Source organism: Mus caroli, chromosome 8, assembly GCF_900094665.2.
Source record: "Mus caroli chromosome 8, CAROLI_EIJ_v1.1, whole genome shotgun sequence".
Lineage (NCBI taxonomy): Eukaryota > Metazoa > Chordata > Mammalia > Rodentia > Muridae > Mus > Mus caroli.
This window is the reverse complement of record NC_034577.1, coordinates 85,501,172-85,519,952: the sequence shown is the minus strand read 5'-3', so window position 1 is coordinate 85,519,952 and position 18,781 is coordinate 85,501,172. Positions and strand designations below refer to the sequence as shown.

Below are 18,781 nucleotides of genomic sequence, written 5' to 3'. Positions count from 1 at the left end.
AGACCAGGCTGGCCTCGAACTCAGAAATCCACCTGCCTCTGCCTCCCGAGTGCTGGGATTAAAGGCGTGCGCCACCACACCCAGCTATGTTTTAGATTCTTAACTCATTCTCTCCAGAGCGAAGTAAAACAAGACTAGCAAATTAAATAAAAGTAGCAAAACTGGCTGGCTATTTCTTTAATACCACCCTTTCTTTCTCCAAATTTCTGGGTTTTTTGTTTGTTTGTTTGTTTGTTTTTTAAATCAGGTGGTTTTTAACCTCTAACTGATTTCACTTCCATTAGATTATGAGTAACAACCAATCCTGACCCAGTGGTGCCTTACAAGCATTTTTTATATTCTCTACAACTGAGGAATTGATAATAGTTATTACACCTTTGCAACAGACAAAGAAACTGAGAAGTCACTGGGCAGCCGGAGTCTGCATTTTATGTAATCATCTTCTGTCTGCGTCCTGAGCGCCCAGGGTTTCCCCTGTTTAAACACTCAAATGAAACAGACAATCGGCAAGTCTGGGAAAATTCAAGACGCACCCAGCCAGAGTCACATTGTATATAACTTGTAGCTATGTCTGGAATGATCGTTCCTTTCAAGATTATGTTGGTTTTGTGCGTCACTTAGGCCAACGACAAGGTACGTGAAAACTGGTAAATCCAGGTGCTTGCTTCTCTGGGAGCTCTCAACACCAGCGTGGGTTAGACAGTCCATTTAACAGGGGAGAGTGACCCTCGCTTACTAGCTATTTACCGGTTCTCAAGGAAACGTTTATTAATGTCTACAAACATTAGTTTGTCAATCCCATCTTTCGGAGGGGGAATACTATTAACGATTCCGTTTTATAAACGAAGAAACTGGTCCTTAAGCAAAGTTATATGCATTGCCCAATGACGTACAATCAGCAGAGGGATTCTGAGTGACCTCTGATTCTAGAATTCAACCCCCAGGCTACATGTCTCCCACTTCCCCATAGTGTCCGGAGCTTATATTTATTTTCCTCCCCAGGCTTGTCAAATCAAGCAGAATCTGGAATGAACCGAGCAGCAGTCGGCGCCCGGGTCGGAGGTGGCTGCGATCCTCCCCACACCTTTTGCTGCCGCGCCTCCCTACAGCACCCTATTACCATGGCTGAACGGTGTCCGGCAGCTCCAGGCCTCAGCCACCTGCTTCCTCAGGATTTCTTCAGTGACAGCGTCCGAAAACTCTGCCGATACCTGCTTCTTTCCCTTCTTCATTGGCCGCGCTGGGCCAGGATCCGCCGGCCGCTTACCGTTCATCTTCTCACCATGCACAGACCCACGCCAAGGAAGTCAGGACGCTACTTCCCTCCAGAAACTACAGTTCCCGAAAACCCTCTTTCCTTAGTTCACCAGCATTACCCAATGGAAAGGCAGTAAAGCACAGGGAGGCGGGATCTCCACACAAGTAACCAATGGAAAATCAACATATTGCGTCACGCCACCAGCAATTGGTCGAGTGGTCGCAGTGGCCTGCCTCCCAACTTCCTGCCTCCCGAGTGTATTCACTTCCGGCGTGTGTTCCGCGCCTCTTGATCTCGACTGTTAATGGCGGGTGGTGGCTGCTGAGCGGGACGCAGATAACCGCTGCCCGCCCCGCGGACGTCTCCCCGGGCCCCCGCTTTCTGCACGTCGCCGGCGTCGGAACTGTTCAGCATGTCTGTGGTGCCGCCCAATCGCTCGCAGACGGGCTGGCCCCGGGGGGTCAACCAGTTCGGCAATAAGTACATCCAGCAGACCAAGCCCCTCACCCTGGAGCGCACCATTAACCTGTAAGTACGGCGCGGCCTCGGCCGTTGATGCTCTCCCCGTGCGCGCTCCTCCCTCACGCCGGATGCGGGTTGTCCCTTCCGGGATGCGCGCTTTCTTTCCTAGACCTGTTTCTCGACCCCGACTTGGCAGTTTTCCTATTTTTAAAAGCGAGGTTCGTTTCCCCCTTTCCCTTCATTCAGTCATGGTTAGAACTTGCGTTTGCTTTGAATTCATAATGTGTGTATCTTTACAATCCGTTGCTGGTTGTTTCATCACACATATATTTGTGTTTATTTGAACAACTCAGTTTTGTAGGGTGTACATTTCTTCTACAGTAACTTTTCCAGATTAACCTCTGACATCCTAGGTTTTTTTTTTTTTTTTTTCTTTAAATGTTGGGTAGTGTTCCATCCAGTGGCCACATTTTATTCATTTTCGCGCTGTTTGGTCTACCTTTCTGCATTTGTGTGTCTTGTCTACCAAAGTGCCAACATACAGTATCATTGCAGACTCCCAGTAGACCTAAAATTGCGAGGACACACTCTGTTGTCTGGTTGTACTTTCAGAGGTCAGAGGTACCTTACATGGTGCCCAGACAGCCTGTTTGCAGGCTGTTTTTGTTTTCAACAAACCTTTGTCTTAAGCAGACGATTGCATTTCGGGATCACTCAAACAGAATTTTGTTGTGGCAAGAAATTGAGATTGGGATATAGCTTATAATGTTTGGTACCTCATTCCCTAGTGTGGAGCTGATTCTAATGGGAAAAAATGTCCAGTTTAGACTGGTTATTTGTTTAAAATGTGCAAGACATTGCTGAGAGTGGGGTTTGGGTAAGTCATTTTAGTGACTCACTGTTTCATATTCAAATAAATAAACAAATCTCTCATATTCAAATAAATAAACCATTCCTCCTAAAACTAAATGTGACATGAAGTTGAAAACTTCTTGAGCTCTTGAGAACTGTTCTCAAGAACAACTACTACTATTGTTTTTGACAAAACTGGCACACATACTTCGGTAATGAAATGCAAGGTCTATAAAATGTGGAAATAGTTGACAGTCGTGTCTATGCAAATTTACTTTTGTCTCACAATTCACAGTAGCACTTTAATTTCCTGTCACTTAAGTGCTTATAAGATTCCCATAAAATGGGAGAGGCGAGTGCTCCTTTAAAAAGAATGGAGGAGCACAGGAGTTGTTTGCTAACTGGCAGTGGGCTTGCCTAGTGTGTGGAATGCCCTGGATTCTATCGCCAGCACCTCAAAAAAGTGAAAAATTGGAAGCATGACTTCACTATAGGTCTTATCTAAACTCTCCTTGATTACTGTGTCTGTTCACACCAGCCTTTGGGGAGAGTTGTTGAAATAGATGTACTTTCAGCAGGCGGTTTTGCAGGTTGAGCATGTTACTTTTGCTTCCTGTGTAAATGCAGTGTTGAGAAGTAAAATTGCTGTTCTGTGAACTTGAGTTCACCTGAGGGAGTTACCCATTAAGTAGCAAGTACATCTTTTGTTTCTGCAGTCCATTCCCATTCAGGAAACACTGGATGGGTCCCCTTGTACCACCCTGTGCATGCACATGGCCCGGTGTGTAGATGCACCTCTGCTTTAAGATGCCCACAGTATGATGTGGGGGAGAATATGATCTTTGTGGGCTGCTGCTCAGATTTCACAGCTAGAAATTGGAACATTTCGTTCCGCTGAGATCCTGGGGTGTAGGAGATAGCCCTTACAATAGAAATGTGTTGTGGCTAGTCTCAGTTCTTTCTAATGTCGGTTGGGGAAACCAAACTTTAACACATGTAATGCATTGTACAGTACATAAAACTGTGTGTAGTAACTTCTTCCTAATATTGTTGGTATAAGATTCATTTTTGGATCTACCGCAAAAGTGTTGATAGTCTTTAAAGTCCCCTGAGAATTGCGTGTTTTTATTATTTTAGAGCTACTTTATGTTTAGAATTTGACTTCTGGAATTAATCTTTTCTTTTTGGCTACCTTGATTTCCCTTCTCAAGAACAACTGAAGAGAGTATGTAGTTAGTTGTCTATTACCGTCAAGAGGGTTTTTTGGTTTGGTTTGGTTTCTGTGTGTGTGTGTGCATGTTGCACATGTGTGCTATATGCATTCATGCAGATATATATATAGTTGTGTCTGTGGGGTATATGTGTGTGTGTTCACAGCATTTGTGAATGTATGCTGTGCCTGAGTCACAGCATACATGTGGAAGTCGGGACAATCTCAGGAGCCAGTCCACCTTGTTTGAGAATAGGGTCTCATTTGATCTGCACTAGGTTACCTGACTCATAAGCTTCCAGGGATTTTTCTGTCTGCCCTCCAGCTTGCTTTGGGAGTACTGGGCTTTTAGGTGTTCCGACTATAGCCATCTTTGCATGGGTTCTGGAGATTGGACCTCAGATGCAGTTTGCATGTCAGGTGCTTTACACATGAGCATCTCACCAGCCTAGTTTTGTAGTGTTTGCAGGTGTGCCTACGTATGCTATCTCTCCAGCCCCTCCCTTCCCACTTTTTTTTTTTTTTTTTTTTTTTTTTTTTTTTGAGGTGAGAGTCCCTCACTGTCCTTGCACTTGCAGAGTAAGCTAGGCTGATTGGCTGGCTAGTGAACCCCAGAAGTACATTTGTCTTCATCTCCACAGCATTGGGACTACTGTGCTCAGATTGTGTGTGTTGGTTGGTGGGTTTTATTGTTTGCTTTTGGTAGGTTGTAAATGTAGTTCTGGGGGTTTTTCTATCCTCTCCTCTCCCCTTTGCTCCCAGGTAATGACAAAACATTTCAGTGCCCTTTTTATCCTGAATAAAAGGATTTGGTATTCTTATTAACAAGCTGCAGCCACTATGTCATGCAGATTCTGAGCTCTTCTAATTCAGCTAGGCTGCCAATACCCAGCCAAATGGTCTTTTGTGTGAATCTCACCCTAGCTTAGTCTGGTCCATGTGTGTCCTCATGGCCCTGGTTGCGCTCTCCACCTTCTTCCTTCCCTCTCTCCTCTTGAGACCACAGACTGGGATCAGAAGTCCTGCCCTATTCTCTTCTGCCCAGCTGATTGGCAGATCAGCTCTTTTATTAACGCATCAGAGGTAATGGAAAACAGTTTTTACATAACATTGAGACTGAAGATGCTTGGCCATGCCATTGTCAGGACTGTAACCAGGTGTCTGGGCATAGAAATCAGCATCTGAGAAGACAGTGCACAAAACCTCCTCCCACAGTGGGAGCTGGAGATGGAATTTAGGTCCTCATGTTTGCTTGACAAGTACTTTACTGTCTTCCCAGGCCTATATCAAGGGGGTTTTGGTAGATGAAATATTTTGGGATTAGCCATGTTCAGTCAAAATATTCTTACTGGGGGAAAAACTATATTCAGGGGGTTGCAAGGTAGACTGTGTGATACAATGTAAATATGGATTTGATCTTTACTAAGCAAGATGAAGTTTAACACTTTAAGTCACAGTTTGGGTTCTCTTACACAAGGCTCAGAGGGAAAAAGAAAACAGGTCTAAGCCACTGGTAGTACCTGACCTTAATCCCAGCATTGGGGAGGAGAGGCAGGTGGGTCTCAGGGTTAAAGGCCAACCTGATAACCAAGTGAGTTCCAGGTCAGCTCTATGAAAAAACAAGCAGCCAAAAACTGAAGAAGTAAGGTTGATCTAAAAAAGGAACTAGACAATTTTGAGTATTTGTTAACTGGGAGGAAAAGAAAATAATTGGTACCACCAGTGAGGTGGCTCTGTGGATGGGGGTGCTTGCTGCTAACTAAGACTGTTGATGTGAGTTCAGTTCCCCAGAAGCCACAGGTGAAAGGAGAACACAGACACACATTGTAGAACACCATACATATATGTGTACAAACACTCATTTTTAAAGATTAAAAGGCAACTAGAGAGCTGCTGATAGACAGTGGTGGCTCAGCACGTAGGAGAAAACAGATTAGCTGTTAGTACAGGTTGGTTAATAGAAGTTGTAACTAGATTAGTCAGAGGAACCAGGCTGCTACTTCTGGCATCAGTGCCATGAAATGATCTAAAACCAGTATAGATAAACACTTGGCTAAGCATTTCAGGGACCTTAGGGCAGTGCTGTCTGTGACTGAGGAATGGAAGATCTGGGTTCAGGAATCAGGCAGCAGCAGTACTCTGCTCTCTGCTCTCTCATAGGTGCTTACGAAGCTTTGGCTGGTCTGGCACAGTGTAGTTTTGTATGTGTTTGTATGGTTTCTGTATGTGTTGTTTTGAACTGTCCTGGTAAATAAATAAGAGCATTGGTTCTCATGCTAATGTTTGTATTTGGCTCACAGGTACCCACTTACCAATTATACTTTTGGTACAAAGGAGCCCCTCTATGAGAAGGACAGCTCTGTTGCAGCCAGATTTCAGCGCATGAGGGAGGAATTTGATAAGATTGGGATGAGAAGGACTGTAGAAGGGGTTCTGATTGTGCATGAACACCGCCTGCCCCACGTGTTACTGCTACAGTTGGGGACAACTTTCTTCAAATTGTAAGTAGTGTTGGAAATAACAGCAAGACAATGTATAAAAAATGACTGTTTTAATGCAGCTTAAAATACAAGTTTAACCTTTATTTATTTAAACCAGTACCATGAATGAGTCTTTGAAGAAAAGTCATTATTTTTCTCTAGTACAATGCTTATTTCCTTTCCATAGAGCTACATTAGGCCAAACTCAATTTCTCTAAGTGATGGGAATGTTACTGAATTCAGTTGTTTTCATGTAGCTTAATCACTTGAGCTTATGACTCTAAATATTTCCTTGCCCACTGGTCAGATTGTGCCAAAAAGAAAGGCCTTGCCGGGCAGTGGTGGTGCACACCTTTAATCTCAGCACTCGGGAGGCAGAGGCAGGCGGATTTCTGAGTTCCAGGACAGCCAGGGCTACACAGAGAAACCCTGTCTCGAAAAACAAACAAACAAACAAACAAGAAAGAAAGGCCTCAAAACTAAATTGATAGTCTTGAAAAATGTCCCATTCGGGACTAGAGAGATGGCTCAGTGGTTAAGAGCACTGACTGCTCTTCCGAAGGTCCTCAGTTGAATTCCCAGCAACCACATGGTGGCTCACAACTGTATGTACAGCTACAGTGTGTGTACTCATATACATAAAATAAATAAATAATTCTTAAAAAAAATAAAAGAAAATGTCCTCATTCTTCAGATCTAAGAATGTAGTCTGTTCTCTGGGTATTTGTTTGCTAAACTCCATTAAATCTAGCTTTCCTTTGAGGAGGCTGACGTGGATTGTTGGCCAGTGATTGTGCTCATGATATATACACTAGTTTTGCTGTTTAAACTTAGGATTGTATACAGTGGTCTGGTACTTAACGTTATAGATTCAACTTCCCAGCATACCCTCCACCTTTGGCCTTGTTTTGATTGCTTATCAGATGTCCCTGGAATGTGTCTTCTCAGTTACCTGATTGAAGTGATGATTATTGTGTTCTTGCTGTTATCCCCAAATTGTATGCAATTGTAACGTGAACTTGTTAACTTTTACAGACCTGGTGGGGAACTTAACCCAGGAGAAGATGAAGTTGAAGGACTAAAACGCTTAATGACAGAGGTATTTTTCTGTTCAACCACTTTGACAGTTTTATTGCCCAGCTGAATACTACCTTCTTAATAAATAATCAAATCCTCATGTGTCTTGTAGAAATAAACTTAATTTGAGCAGTTTTTAGTCAGTAAGTAGAACTTAAATCTGAATTAGTATAAATTGTCTTCTGGAAAATAAATATGTCTGAAATCTTAAGCTAAGATCAAAGGATTCTCTTGTTCAAGACCATTTAGGTTACATAGTGAGTTCTAGGCCAGCTGGGCTACACAGAGTGAGACCCAATTGCTAAATAAACTAAAATAAAACAAAAATGTCGATGAAACAATAATGTTCAGTTGCTGTTTGGTAGAGGTTTCCGAGGAAACCTGCTCACTTTTCCTCTGGTTCTTCTGAAAACCACCAAAACGTCAGGAGAAAGGTCATTTTTTAAAAAAGGTATAAAATTCAGTAGTTTTTGGAATGCAAAATGAGACCTTAACAAAAAGATGAAGTCATAACTAAGCGAGAACCAGAAGGCTGTGGGGCACACCACAGCAGACTCAGCAGAAATGGAGCGCAGCAGGATGTCCATCAGAAATGCAGCAGAGAAGAACAGAGAGCCTGACGGATTGCCCACGCTAGCTTCCAGGGCCAGTGAGCCCATGCGTCAGCTGGATTGGTTGACTCTATAAAGGTTATATTGATCTATATTGTTTTTCCCATTCTGTCCAGTTGTGCCAGGACTGACTATTGACTGAGTCAGTGGGCACTAAGTCAGCTAACATTTAGCAGTAAAATGTTTAAGAGATGGGGAGAATATCTGAAAACTTAGATCCTGACTAGTAAGCAGTGTAGGAGTCACGCTGTGAAGTAGGACTGAGAGCAGCCGTCAGTGTGGAACAGAACAGTACTGTTCCTAGCTGAGAGCTGGTACTGGGCAGAAGACTGAAGATTTCTGCTCTGCAGAGTGACCAGTCCAAGAAAAGTAGGTGATTTTGAAGTCTTACGAGGGGGCATAGCCTTGTCAGAACTCCTGCACCTAATGAGCAGATAGAGCATTGGCTTGTGAAGAGAGCTTTTTACGAAAATACAGTCTTAAAAAATCAAAAGGAATTCAGCCAAAATGGAAGCTAAATGAGTCACAAAAATCATGATTCTCTCAGAGTAATAGCGCAAGTGCTGTATCTGTGAATGGAGGGGCCGCTTAGAAGACTTTAGCAGGGCAGGCGGGATGGCTCGGTTAATAAAGGTGCTTGTCACCAAGCTTGACGGCCTGGGCTCCATCTCCAGAGCCCGGCTGCGGGGGAGGAGCTGGAGTCCTCAGAGTTGTATGTCCTCTGATCGCTACACGCACTGTAAAGCAACTGTGGGGAAATAGTTATTTTAACTCTTGCAGAAATTTCAAAACTGTACTGTGTCTTATACCAACTCTCAGGAGACAATAGAGAAAGTTTGCTTTCCAGATGAAGGAATAAGGCAGGAATAATATAATAATGAGACCATGAATGTGCAGTGCTGTAGGAGACCGGCCAAAGAAGGCCTTGTGCTCAGCTATGAACTGGGCTTTTGCCAGAGCAGAATAGACTGATAGAGGAAAAGGAAGACGGGTAATGGTCGCTGTTTGAGCTGAAAACTGATCTGAGCTCTCAGATAGTGTGGGAATAAAAACATTACCTCAGATAAGTAATCATTGTTCATATTAGCAGTGAATCATATTGATAACATGACCCTTTCATATGATTTGGTATCCTATTAGAATGGCATTTTACTTCTATTATCTTCCATGCCAGAATCTCTGTGTCACTGAGAAATACTACTCAAAAATCCTAACTAGCATTTCTCAAATCTGTCAAGATCATCAAACTAACATAACTGTCACTGTCCAGAGCAGCCTCGGGGAAACTGATGACATAAGTATCGTATCTTAAATGGGATCCTGGGCCTGAAAAGGGACATTAGGTGCAGAAATTAAAGATTCCCAACAACTGTCTGGGTTTCTTTAGTATGGTATTGATTCATTGATTTAACAGATGTGTTATAAGATCGTCAGAGTCGGGGAAAGGTGCAGGCATCATGGCAATGCCCGGCCTGTCCTAATATTCAAAGGCAGCTGGAAAAAAGAAATACTGGTCAACATAGAGACAAATACTGGGCAAAACAACTGAACCCAGAAGGGAATTCTCAGGTGTGTGTATTCATTACTTACTATATTACTTTGCACAGATACTTGGTCGTCAAGATGGAGTCCTGCAAGACTGGGTCATTGATGACTGCATTGGGAACTGGTGGAGACCAAATTTTGAACCTCCTCAGGTCAGTCAGTATTTAGTTATGTTCACCAGGCATTTGGTAAAGCAGAAAACTCACTAATTCAAGACATTTAAAGAGTGACTAAGGGCTAGTAAGGTGGCTCAGTGGGTTTGCTACCAAGCCTCATGACCCGAGTTTGATCTCTGGAACTCACATGGTAGAAGGATAGGACACTGTTGTGGCATCTACACACACACACAAAGTGAAAACTTTTTTTAAAGATGTATTTATTTTTATGTATATGTGTGTTTTGCCTGAATGTATGTATCCTGTGGAAGCCAGAGAGGATGTCGGATCTCGAGGTTGGAGTCACATATGGTAGCAAGCTGCCATTTGGATGCTAGGAATTGAACCTGGGCCCTCTGAAAGAGCAGCCAGTGAGTGACTCTAACTGCTGAGCCATCTCTTCAATTACCCCACCACCACCTTTTTTTAAAAAGAAATATTAGAAGTCTTTTTGTTTTTGTTTGTCTTGTGGTCAGTGGTAGTTTGCCTGCATGTTTGTCTGTGTAGGTGTCAGATCCTCTGAAACTATAGTTACAGACAGTTGTGAGCTGCTTTGGGGGTGCTGGGAATTGAACCGAGGTCTTTTGGAAGAACAGCCAGTGTTCTTAACTGCTGAGCCATTTCTCCAGCTCCATAAGTGGAAATTTTTTAAATAAAAAATGAAAAGATAATCAGAGTAGACCTCAGCTTCCCATTTCTTATTCTCATTTCTTAATTTTGATTTAAAAACCATTTTTAAGACCAAACAGCTTTTTTCTTTCTTGTGTATGAGTGTGTGTCTGTATATATATATATATGTCTGATGCCTGGGGAGTCGGAAGGAGGAAGTGGGTCCCAGGAAGTATAGTTAAGATGGTTGTTAGTTACCACGGGTGCTGAAAATGGGACCCTCTCTCTCTTAAGGTTTTATTGATGTGAAGAGTCACCGTGACCAAGGCAACTCTTATAAGGACAACATTTAATTAAGGCTGGCATATAGGTTTAGAGGTTCAGTCCATTATTGCCAAGGTAGGAACATGGCAGCATCCAGGCAGGCATGGTGCAAGAGGAGCTGAGAGTTCTGCATCTTCATCTGAAGGCTGCTAGCAGAGTACTACCCAAGCATCTAGGACTAGGATATTAAAGCCCACGCCCACAGTGACACACCCACTCTTAACAAGACCATACCTCCTAATAGTGCCACTCTCTGGTCCCCATAGGTTTGTTCAAACATATGAGTCCATGGGAGCCATACCTAAACATAGCCACTCCCTGACCTAACCTAAGAATATACAAACCACCACACTTCCCCTCAAACACAAAAGAAACAAGTAGAAATGTTTAAAATTTTAAAAAGATCAAAGTGGACCTTGACTTTTAATTTTGTTTTCTTGAGTCTTTAATTTAGATTTAGAAAACATTACAAAGCCAAGCGGAGTTTCCTTCTTCTCTTCTAGTTTTGTCTTATGTATTCATGTATATGTATGTATATGTGTGTCAATGTATGTATGTATGTATGTATGTGATGTATATCGAATGTAATAGATAGCCAAGTCTGGACATGAACTATTCTTCCTCTCTCTCCAAAGCATTGGGATTATACTATGCCAAGACAGTAAACCACAGATTCAGAATGATTCTGTTGTTTTGTTTCCCTTTTGATGTGTTAACAATTGAACCACTTCTTATGTATGCAGGGCTAATTCCAGCCCACCCTGCTTCTTTCAAGAGAAAAAATTTAAAATATGTAGAAGTAGAATTTATAGTAAGTAAAATTCACCTTTAACAATAAATTCATGGTGAAGTGTTTTTTGTTGTTGTTTGTTTGTTTTTTTGAGACAGAGTTTCTCTGTAGCCCTGGCTGTCCTGGAACTCACTCTGTAGACCAGACTGTCCACTAACTCAGAAATCTGCCTATCTCTGCCTCCCAAATGCTGGGATTAGCACCAGCACTGCCTGGCTTTTATAATTAATATATATATATTTTTCTAATGTATATGAGTACTCTGTCTTCATGCACACCAGAAGAAGGCATTAGATCCCATTACAGATGGTTGTGAGCCACCATGTGGCTGCTGAGAATTGAACTCAGGACCTCTGGAAGAGCAGCCAGTAGTCTTAACCGCTGAGCCATCTCTCCAACCCAGATGAAGTATTTTTCATTCCCTCCCTCTTACTGCTGCTTCATCTTCCTGTTTTCCCCATGGACTGTTTGAAGCAAATCCTAGGTATTGTTTCAGTTGTAAATATTTTAGTGTGAATTGTAAAGGATAAAGATTTTATTTTATAAAGCATTGGCAATGGAGACTAGAAAGATGGTTTAGTAGAGGGCCAGCATTCCATTTCCAGATATATATTGGGTGGTTCATAACCACCTCTAACTCCAGCCTCAGGGATCTGATAGCTCTCCCTCTGTGGGTGCCTGCACCCATATGTTTAGACACACATGTACACACATAATTAAAGGCTGAATTAAACCCTTTCCTCCCCAACTTGCTTTCTGGTCGCAGTGTTTCGTTCCAGCAATAGAAACCCTGACTAAGACAGTTGATTTTCATAACATTAGTGTTAACAGGTAATTCATTGTTGATAACTTCCTAGAGTCATGAAGTCTCTGGAGATGTGTTTTTCTTTTTTAACACAGAAAACCTGAACCTCATCAACTACTTGGTCACTCTGGAGTATAGAGTTCTAGAGGAACTAGTAGATGCTTCTTTTCCTTTCCTACGTCTTCAGAAGAATGCATTCATCCCTCAAAGATACATGATGGAGTGAAAAAGGCAGATGTGGATACAGATTGAGAAGTGAGATAGGAAGTAGCAAAGTATAGGGAGAGGGGAACCAGAAGCAGCAGTCGCATGGTGGTGCATCCCTTTAACCTCAGTATTCTGGAGGTAGAGGCAGAAGGAGTTCCTGCCCAATCTTAGCTACATAGTGAGACCTGTCTCAACAACATCAGAGCAAAACCAACCCCCCCTCCCCCCAGAATAGTATTGACCTTACTATAACCATGAACAGCTAGAGCAATATTGCTAAGAGCTGTCAAGCAACCATAGTGAATGCCCCTCTGAATTGTCTGTCAGGAAAATGGAAACCCAGGGACTGCTGCCTCCCCTTTGGCAAGACTTGAATGAATTTCTCTACAGTTTCATGAGTTGAGAAACTTTGCAGACTCCAGAAAGGCTTGGCCTACCCTAACATCTGAGGGAGAGTGATTCTCAGGTGGGCTATGAACGCCTCATTACAATGTTAGTATGACTGTGGACTTAATACATTTAAGGTATTTAAGTCCACTATAATGACCAATAATGTTACTGATGCTCAGATATTCATATTTTGGCTAGTATCTTAACGTTGGGTCTTAAGTCTTTTGGACAGATCAAAAGCCCTATTATTGGAGAGCTTCTTTTCTTTTCATAACAGTATGTTCCAGGTCAAGTGTTACATAATATTGGCCAGGCAAAAGATGTTCTGTCCTCTCCTGACTGTCTGTGTAGCTGGGGACAAGTGCACAGGGCTCTGTGGGCACTGGTATTCCTGAGCATTGCCACAACACATCTGTGACCTGGCTTTAAGAAGCAAGGTAAGCGTACTGACTGCTCTTCTGAAGGTCCTGAGTTCAAATCCCAGCAACCACGTGGTGGCTCACACACCACCCATAATGAGATCTGATGCCCTCTTCTGGTGCATCTGAAGTCAGCTACAGTGTACTTACGTATAATAATAAATAAATCTTTGGTCTGGAGCAAGCAGGGACTGAGTGAGAGCGGAGTTGGACAGACTGGAGCGAGCAGAGGTCCTAAAAGTTCAATTCCCAACAACCACATGAAGGCTTACAACCATCTGTACAGCTACAGTGTACTCATATACATAATAAATAAATAAATCTTTGAAAAAAAAAAAAAGCAAAGTTTCTCCATACACAAAATGGTGAAGTTGTTATTTCAAAGATATGTGCAACAATTCTTCTAAACAGGCTTTGGTTTCTTGGCCATTCCTTGACCTAATTGGAAGGAAAGCGCTCAGCGATAACTCAGAAGTCTTCCAGGCTGTTTGCTGAGTACCCTCCTTTTATCTCCTTTACTATACGGCTCCGTGGTATTCCTTTTCTTCACTGAACTGTAAGATTGGCCTTGGAAGTATAGATATCAGTAAAGTGCTGTGTGTTTATTTGGCTTTAGCCAACTTGCCTGTTTTCATTGGGTGTCACCGTGAAAAGGTATATCATTACTTCCTTGTCTCTGTCTTTTCATATGAACCTCACCAGCGTAGCTGTTCAGAGCAGAACTGGAGAGTAGCCTTTTTGAAAGGGGAAGCAGCAAATGAAAGGAAATTATTCTGTGTGGCTGTGATTTGTTGAATGTGACCCACAGGTGTTTTTCAAGTGTGATTTGAACTACCTCTCGACTCCCTGTCCCTTCACTGTTAATCTGGTTTTCAGATAGACCACCAAAACCTGGGAGAATTACACGAGCTCATTTGTACTTTAGGGGTAGTGCTGGTGTGTGATTGTCCTAACGTGAGTGCGTTGGGTGCCAGTGAGGAAGAGAGAACAGGGAGTAAGTAGTAGGCTTTTGTATTGAGTAAAGATCGGATAGATGAGTTGCAGTATGGCTTCACTAAACTGAGCGGTCTTGCAAAGGTACTAGCTTCTTCTTTTGTTTTTTTAATAATTGTTTTCATTTTATGTGCATTGGTGTTTTGCCTGCAAGTATGTTTTTGTGAGGGTGTTAGATCCTGGAGTTAGAGACAATGTGTGCTGCCATGTGGATGCTGGGAACTGAACCCGGTCATGTAGAAAGAGCTCTTAACTGCTCAGCCATCTCTCCAGCCCCAGGTACTAGCTTCAAAAGTTTCTACATAAAGTGAGTCTGATAATTATACCCCATTTCCCAATATATCAGATTGCTCTCAAGCAGTAGTTTCTCTAGTTCTTTTTGTCCTTTTAATTTTTCTAAATATTTTCTCTATTTTACCCAGCAGTTATACTGCCCAGTTGCCAGATTTCCACTTGACTGTTGTACGTAAACAGCCGATGGGTTTACTATTTATTACATGTGTGTAAAGGCCCTTACTGTAGCTGTTAGGTAGGTCCATTAAAGAGAAGCAAGACAGAAGCATACCCCATACCAGCAGTGTACTAGGAAGTGTACATGTAGAGAGGCCATCAGATAAGCGTTACAGTGAGACTGGGTTAGCTTATGAGGGTAGTTGAGCTTTGTGTCTGTAATTGGAAGAACTTGATAGTTATTAACACATGAGGTGTTAAGAATAGCGATGCTTGAAACCTACAAGTTACTCTCATCTTCTGTTTTAGTATCCGTATATTCCTGCACATATAACAAAACCCAAGGAACATAAGAAGTTGTTTCTGGTTCAGCTTCAAGAGAAAGGTAAGATACTTATCTGGAAGGCAGCCGTCTAAAGGCTCTTGTAAGTGTGGTCTCTGAGGTTGTCCGCTTGTCTCCTCCAGGTTTCTTGAGTAGCTTTAGGTTCACTGTAAGACAGAAACACATCATACTTCTGCAGAAGGCCTCGAGATTGTCCTTTAAGAGTCTTTAGACCTGCTATGTTTCAACAAGTAACAGTTCTCCCAACCTCCCATTCCTATGCCCCCACCTCAAGAACAAAGAACCAAGCTCCACGATCTCATGTAACCTCCACTGGCCCCGAATGCCCCATCCTAATGCCTCTGCTTCTCAAGAGCTGGGATTCCAGGCTTTCACTATTACCCAGGCTCTTGCTCTGTAGTCCGAGCTCACCTACAAGTGTGTGTGCTCTCGTGCGTATGTGCATATGGGTGCCGGTGTGGGAACTAAACTCCAGTCCTCTGGAAGAATAGCAATTGCTCTTAGCTGCTGGGTTGTTTTCAGCCTGCTTATCCGCTTCTCCCTCCTTGGCTGTGAGTGTCCTTAGGAATGTTCTCATTCCAGCAGCTCACCAATTAGGTCACACTGGCTGGCCACCTGTCTCTGCTTTTACCAGCACCAGGATTACAAGTATACATTATATGGGTTTGGGGGCTTGAACTCTGTTCCTCGTGCTTAGAAATCTTGATCCCCCTGTTTCAGCCTCTTGAGTGCTGGAACTGCTACAATGCCTGGCTCCATTTCTTACAGAAGTTTTATAGGAGAATTAAAAATTAAGTTATAAACCCAAGGCAATTTTCAATTTGCTTTTTTAAGTTGTTTATGGTATTTCTTTCTTGAGAGGATGTTTCAAATATATGTTTAATCTCTAGCTGACACAGACAACCCAAAGTGAGTAATGAGAATTATCTTTTTCCTGAAAAGTTTTTCTCAAGCCGGGCAGTGGTGGCGCACGCCTTTAATCCCAGCACTCGGGAGGCAGAGGCAGGCAGATTTCTGAGTTCGAGGCCAGCCTGGTCTACAGAGTGAGTTCCAGGACAGCCAGGGCTACACAGAGAAACCCTGTCTCGAAAAACAAACAACAACCACAGGGCTGAGGGGATTGAGGAAAGGATCCTGCTGCTGCCCTCCAGCCTCCAGCCTCTGTCCTGCACGTGTACCTACACACAGCAAAGCTTTTCGCAAATGTAAAACTGTTGATTAATTGCAAAGTGGGAGTAAAAATTATATGAAAGATTAAGGAAATTGAATACTGTTTTTGTTTTGTAGCCTTGTTTGCAGTCCCTAAAAATTACAAGCTGGTAGCTGCACCATTGTTTGAGCTGTATGACAACGCACCGGGGTATGGACCCATCATTTCTAGTCTTCCTCAGCTGCTGAGCAGGTATGCAGAGTTGAACTATGTAAGACGTCAAATAAAGACACCTGGAGCCACTTGAGAAGTGATAGTGCACAAACTTTAAGGCTTAAGGAAAATAAAGACAGTTGATATATTTTTACATTGTATGTAATCACTAGATTAAAATATGCTTAAAAGTACCGGAAGAGTCAAATTATGGCATGATGTTCTGACATGTAACTGTTCTTTCTCAGATCCGGTGTCTTCTATAGTTTGCAGTCTATTCAAAGAAGAGATGGTACAACAGTCAATATTTAAAATACAAAGTAGTGGTCTATATAAAAGTAGGGACAATCACCAGGCATAGTAGTGCACTCCTTCAATCCCAGCACTCACTCGGGAAGCAGAGGCAGGTGCGTCTCTGAGAGTTTGAACTGGTCTGCAGAGCAAGTCCAGGATAGCCAGGGCATCTTACACAGAGAGACTCTGTCTCAAAAAAAAAAAGACGGGGTAGCAGGGGGGATACTCAGATCTTTTAGTGTAATTTATTCTTTTTCTTTTTTGGAACATACTGCACTTAGATCTGAATTGGCCAAATGGTATGTAGCCCTATAGTTTTATATGGAGTCTGAACTTTTAGGTAAATAGGATTTAAAAAAAAAACCAAAAACAAAAAACAAACAAAAAAACCATAACAGGGTCTCTCTACATAGCCCTGGCTATCCTGGAACTCATTATGTAGACCAGGCTGGCTGAGAAACCAGAGATCTTCCTGTCTCTTCTTGGGAGTGCTGAGATCAAAAGTGTACACCACATGCCCCATTTGAGTATGTATTTTCTACATTTACTTTTAGTTTAGTTTCTTAATGCCAACCATAGATAAGAACCGCAGATAAAACAGTTTATTATGAAGTCAGGCATGGTTGCTGTACTGTGAGTTCACAGCCATCCTGCTCTGCACAATAAGTTGTAGGCTAACCAGGGCTATGGCTGTGGGCTAGCCAGGGCTATGGCTGTAGGCTAACCAGGGCTATGGCTGTAGGCTAGCCAGGGTTTCCTGTGTCAAACAGCAAAAGAACAGAATATGGACTGTGTGCTGAGAGATGGTTTAGTAGCTAAGAGTGTGGGGTGCTTTTGCAGTGGATCTGAGTTTAGTTCCCAGCACTCATTGGGCAGCTTCACAGCTGCCTGATACCTCTGGCACCTGTGCTCACATGTTGTGCACATGAACACTTGCACTCCTGTGCTTGTGTTCTCTCCTTTGTGTGGGTGTGTGACTGACAAAGTCTTTTGGCTTGTGCAGTCAGTATTTGGATTTAAATCTTAATTTTTTATGATTTACTTTTATGTACATTGGTGTGTTGCTGCATGTATGTCTGCATGAGGGTGTCAAATCCCTGGAACTCGAGTTACAGAGAGTTGTGAGCTGTTTTGTGGGTGCTGAGAATGAACCTGGTCCTCTGAAGAGCAGCCCGTGCTCTTAACCCCATCCCTCTGGCTCCTTTCAGTACTTGCTAGTAGTATAACTTGTAACAAACTCTTAATACTTATTTGCCGTAAATTTCATATGCAAATGAGAATGGTAGTTTCTTCGTAGGACTCTAGTCAGAGAGCACATACAAAGTGCTTAGAACATAGTACTTCGAAGTACTTACTACATGTTAGCCATGATACTTACTGCTTCTGTGGAAGCTTGGTGACTGGCCTTTTTACTGCGTCACTAATCATCCTTCAGCTCTTGCTCTTCTACTTTGGCCTCTTGCTGTGTGAACACATGTGCACAGAGCAAAGGACATGTAAGAGCTTTTTATGCCTTCAAGGAACTTTGTAATTCATAATCAACCAAATTTTCACTCTTGATGTGCCTCAGGGTAAGTACTCAGCTGCTTCTGCAGCGGGACCAGTGAGGTCGACGTTCATTGTTGTATAGAAATGTTTAACATGTCGGAAGGGGAGAGATGGCCAGGCGAAGGTGAAAACTATAACTAATACTGTTTTTAATAAAAGTTTTCTGTTTTTTAAAATGCAGGTTCAATTTTATATACAACTGAATTCCTGTATGCAGAAGTAAAAGAAGCCGTCTCTATGAGCACAGCTTACACGTGTAGAAGAGTAACTGTAGAACAAGTTTTGGTTTTCTCTTGTTCCCTAAATAGCCACCACCTTCCTGTTTGAAGAGTAAAATGAATATGACCGTGATAGTGGTGGAAACATGTGGCAGTGTTCATTAGCTTTTGGTTCTACTCATACTTTTTTTTTGTACATTAAAGAAAGTGAATTTCTTATTTGTATTTTTTTTTTAAGTTTCTCATTAAACTCTGAAAAGTCTTAGAGCTGAGGATCCTTTTTTCCCTGCTTTAGACTGGGGAATGTTAAAACATGATCATGGATGAGATAAGGTGAGATTGTGGGCCCTTTGCTCCAGTAGTGTTGGAAGCATATGG

At 42.4% G+C, this 18,781-nt stretch overlaps 2 protein-coding genes across 3 annotated transcripts in view; one reads left to right on the top strand and one right to left on the bottom strand.

The window, feature by feature from the left end:
- The window catches only part of Ogfod1 (2-oxoglutarate and iron dependent oxygenase domain containing 1), a 31,510-nt gene extending 30,150 nt beyond the window's left edge, over positions 1-1,360 (bottom strand). Inside the window, exon 1 of one of the 2 annotated variants that reach the window (XM_021170840.2) lies at positions 1,121-1,360. In XM_021170840.2, the coding sequence (XP_021026499.1) occupies positions 1,121-1,274 (154 nt within the window). In that variant the 5' untranslated portion in view covers positions 1,275-1,360. The remainder of the gene's footprint in view (positions 1-1,120) is intronic. The other variant, XM_029480446.1, reaches the window with a different exon arrangement.
- A 157-nt stretch (positions 1,361-1,517) lies between these two features.
- On the top strand, positions 1,518-18,628 carry Nudt21 (nudix hydrolase 21). The gene is made up of 7 exons (XM_021169724.2): positions 1,518-1,786; positions 6,083-6,283; positions 7,298-7,361; positions 9,558-9,647; positions 14,947-15,022; positions 16,268-16,382; positions 18,367-18,628. Exons 1-7 carry the CDS (start codon positions 1,671-1,673, stop codon positions 18,386-18,388), a joined length of 684 nt encoding a protein of 227 aa, XP_021025383.1. The 5' UTR covers positions 1,518-1,670; the 3' UTR covers positions 18,389-18,628.
- The last annotated feature ends 153 nt before the right edge of the window (positions 18,629-18,781 follow it).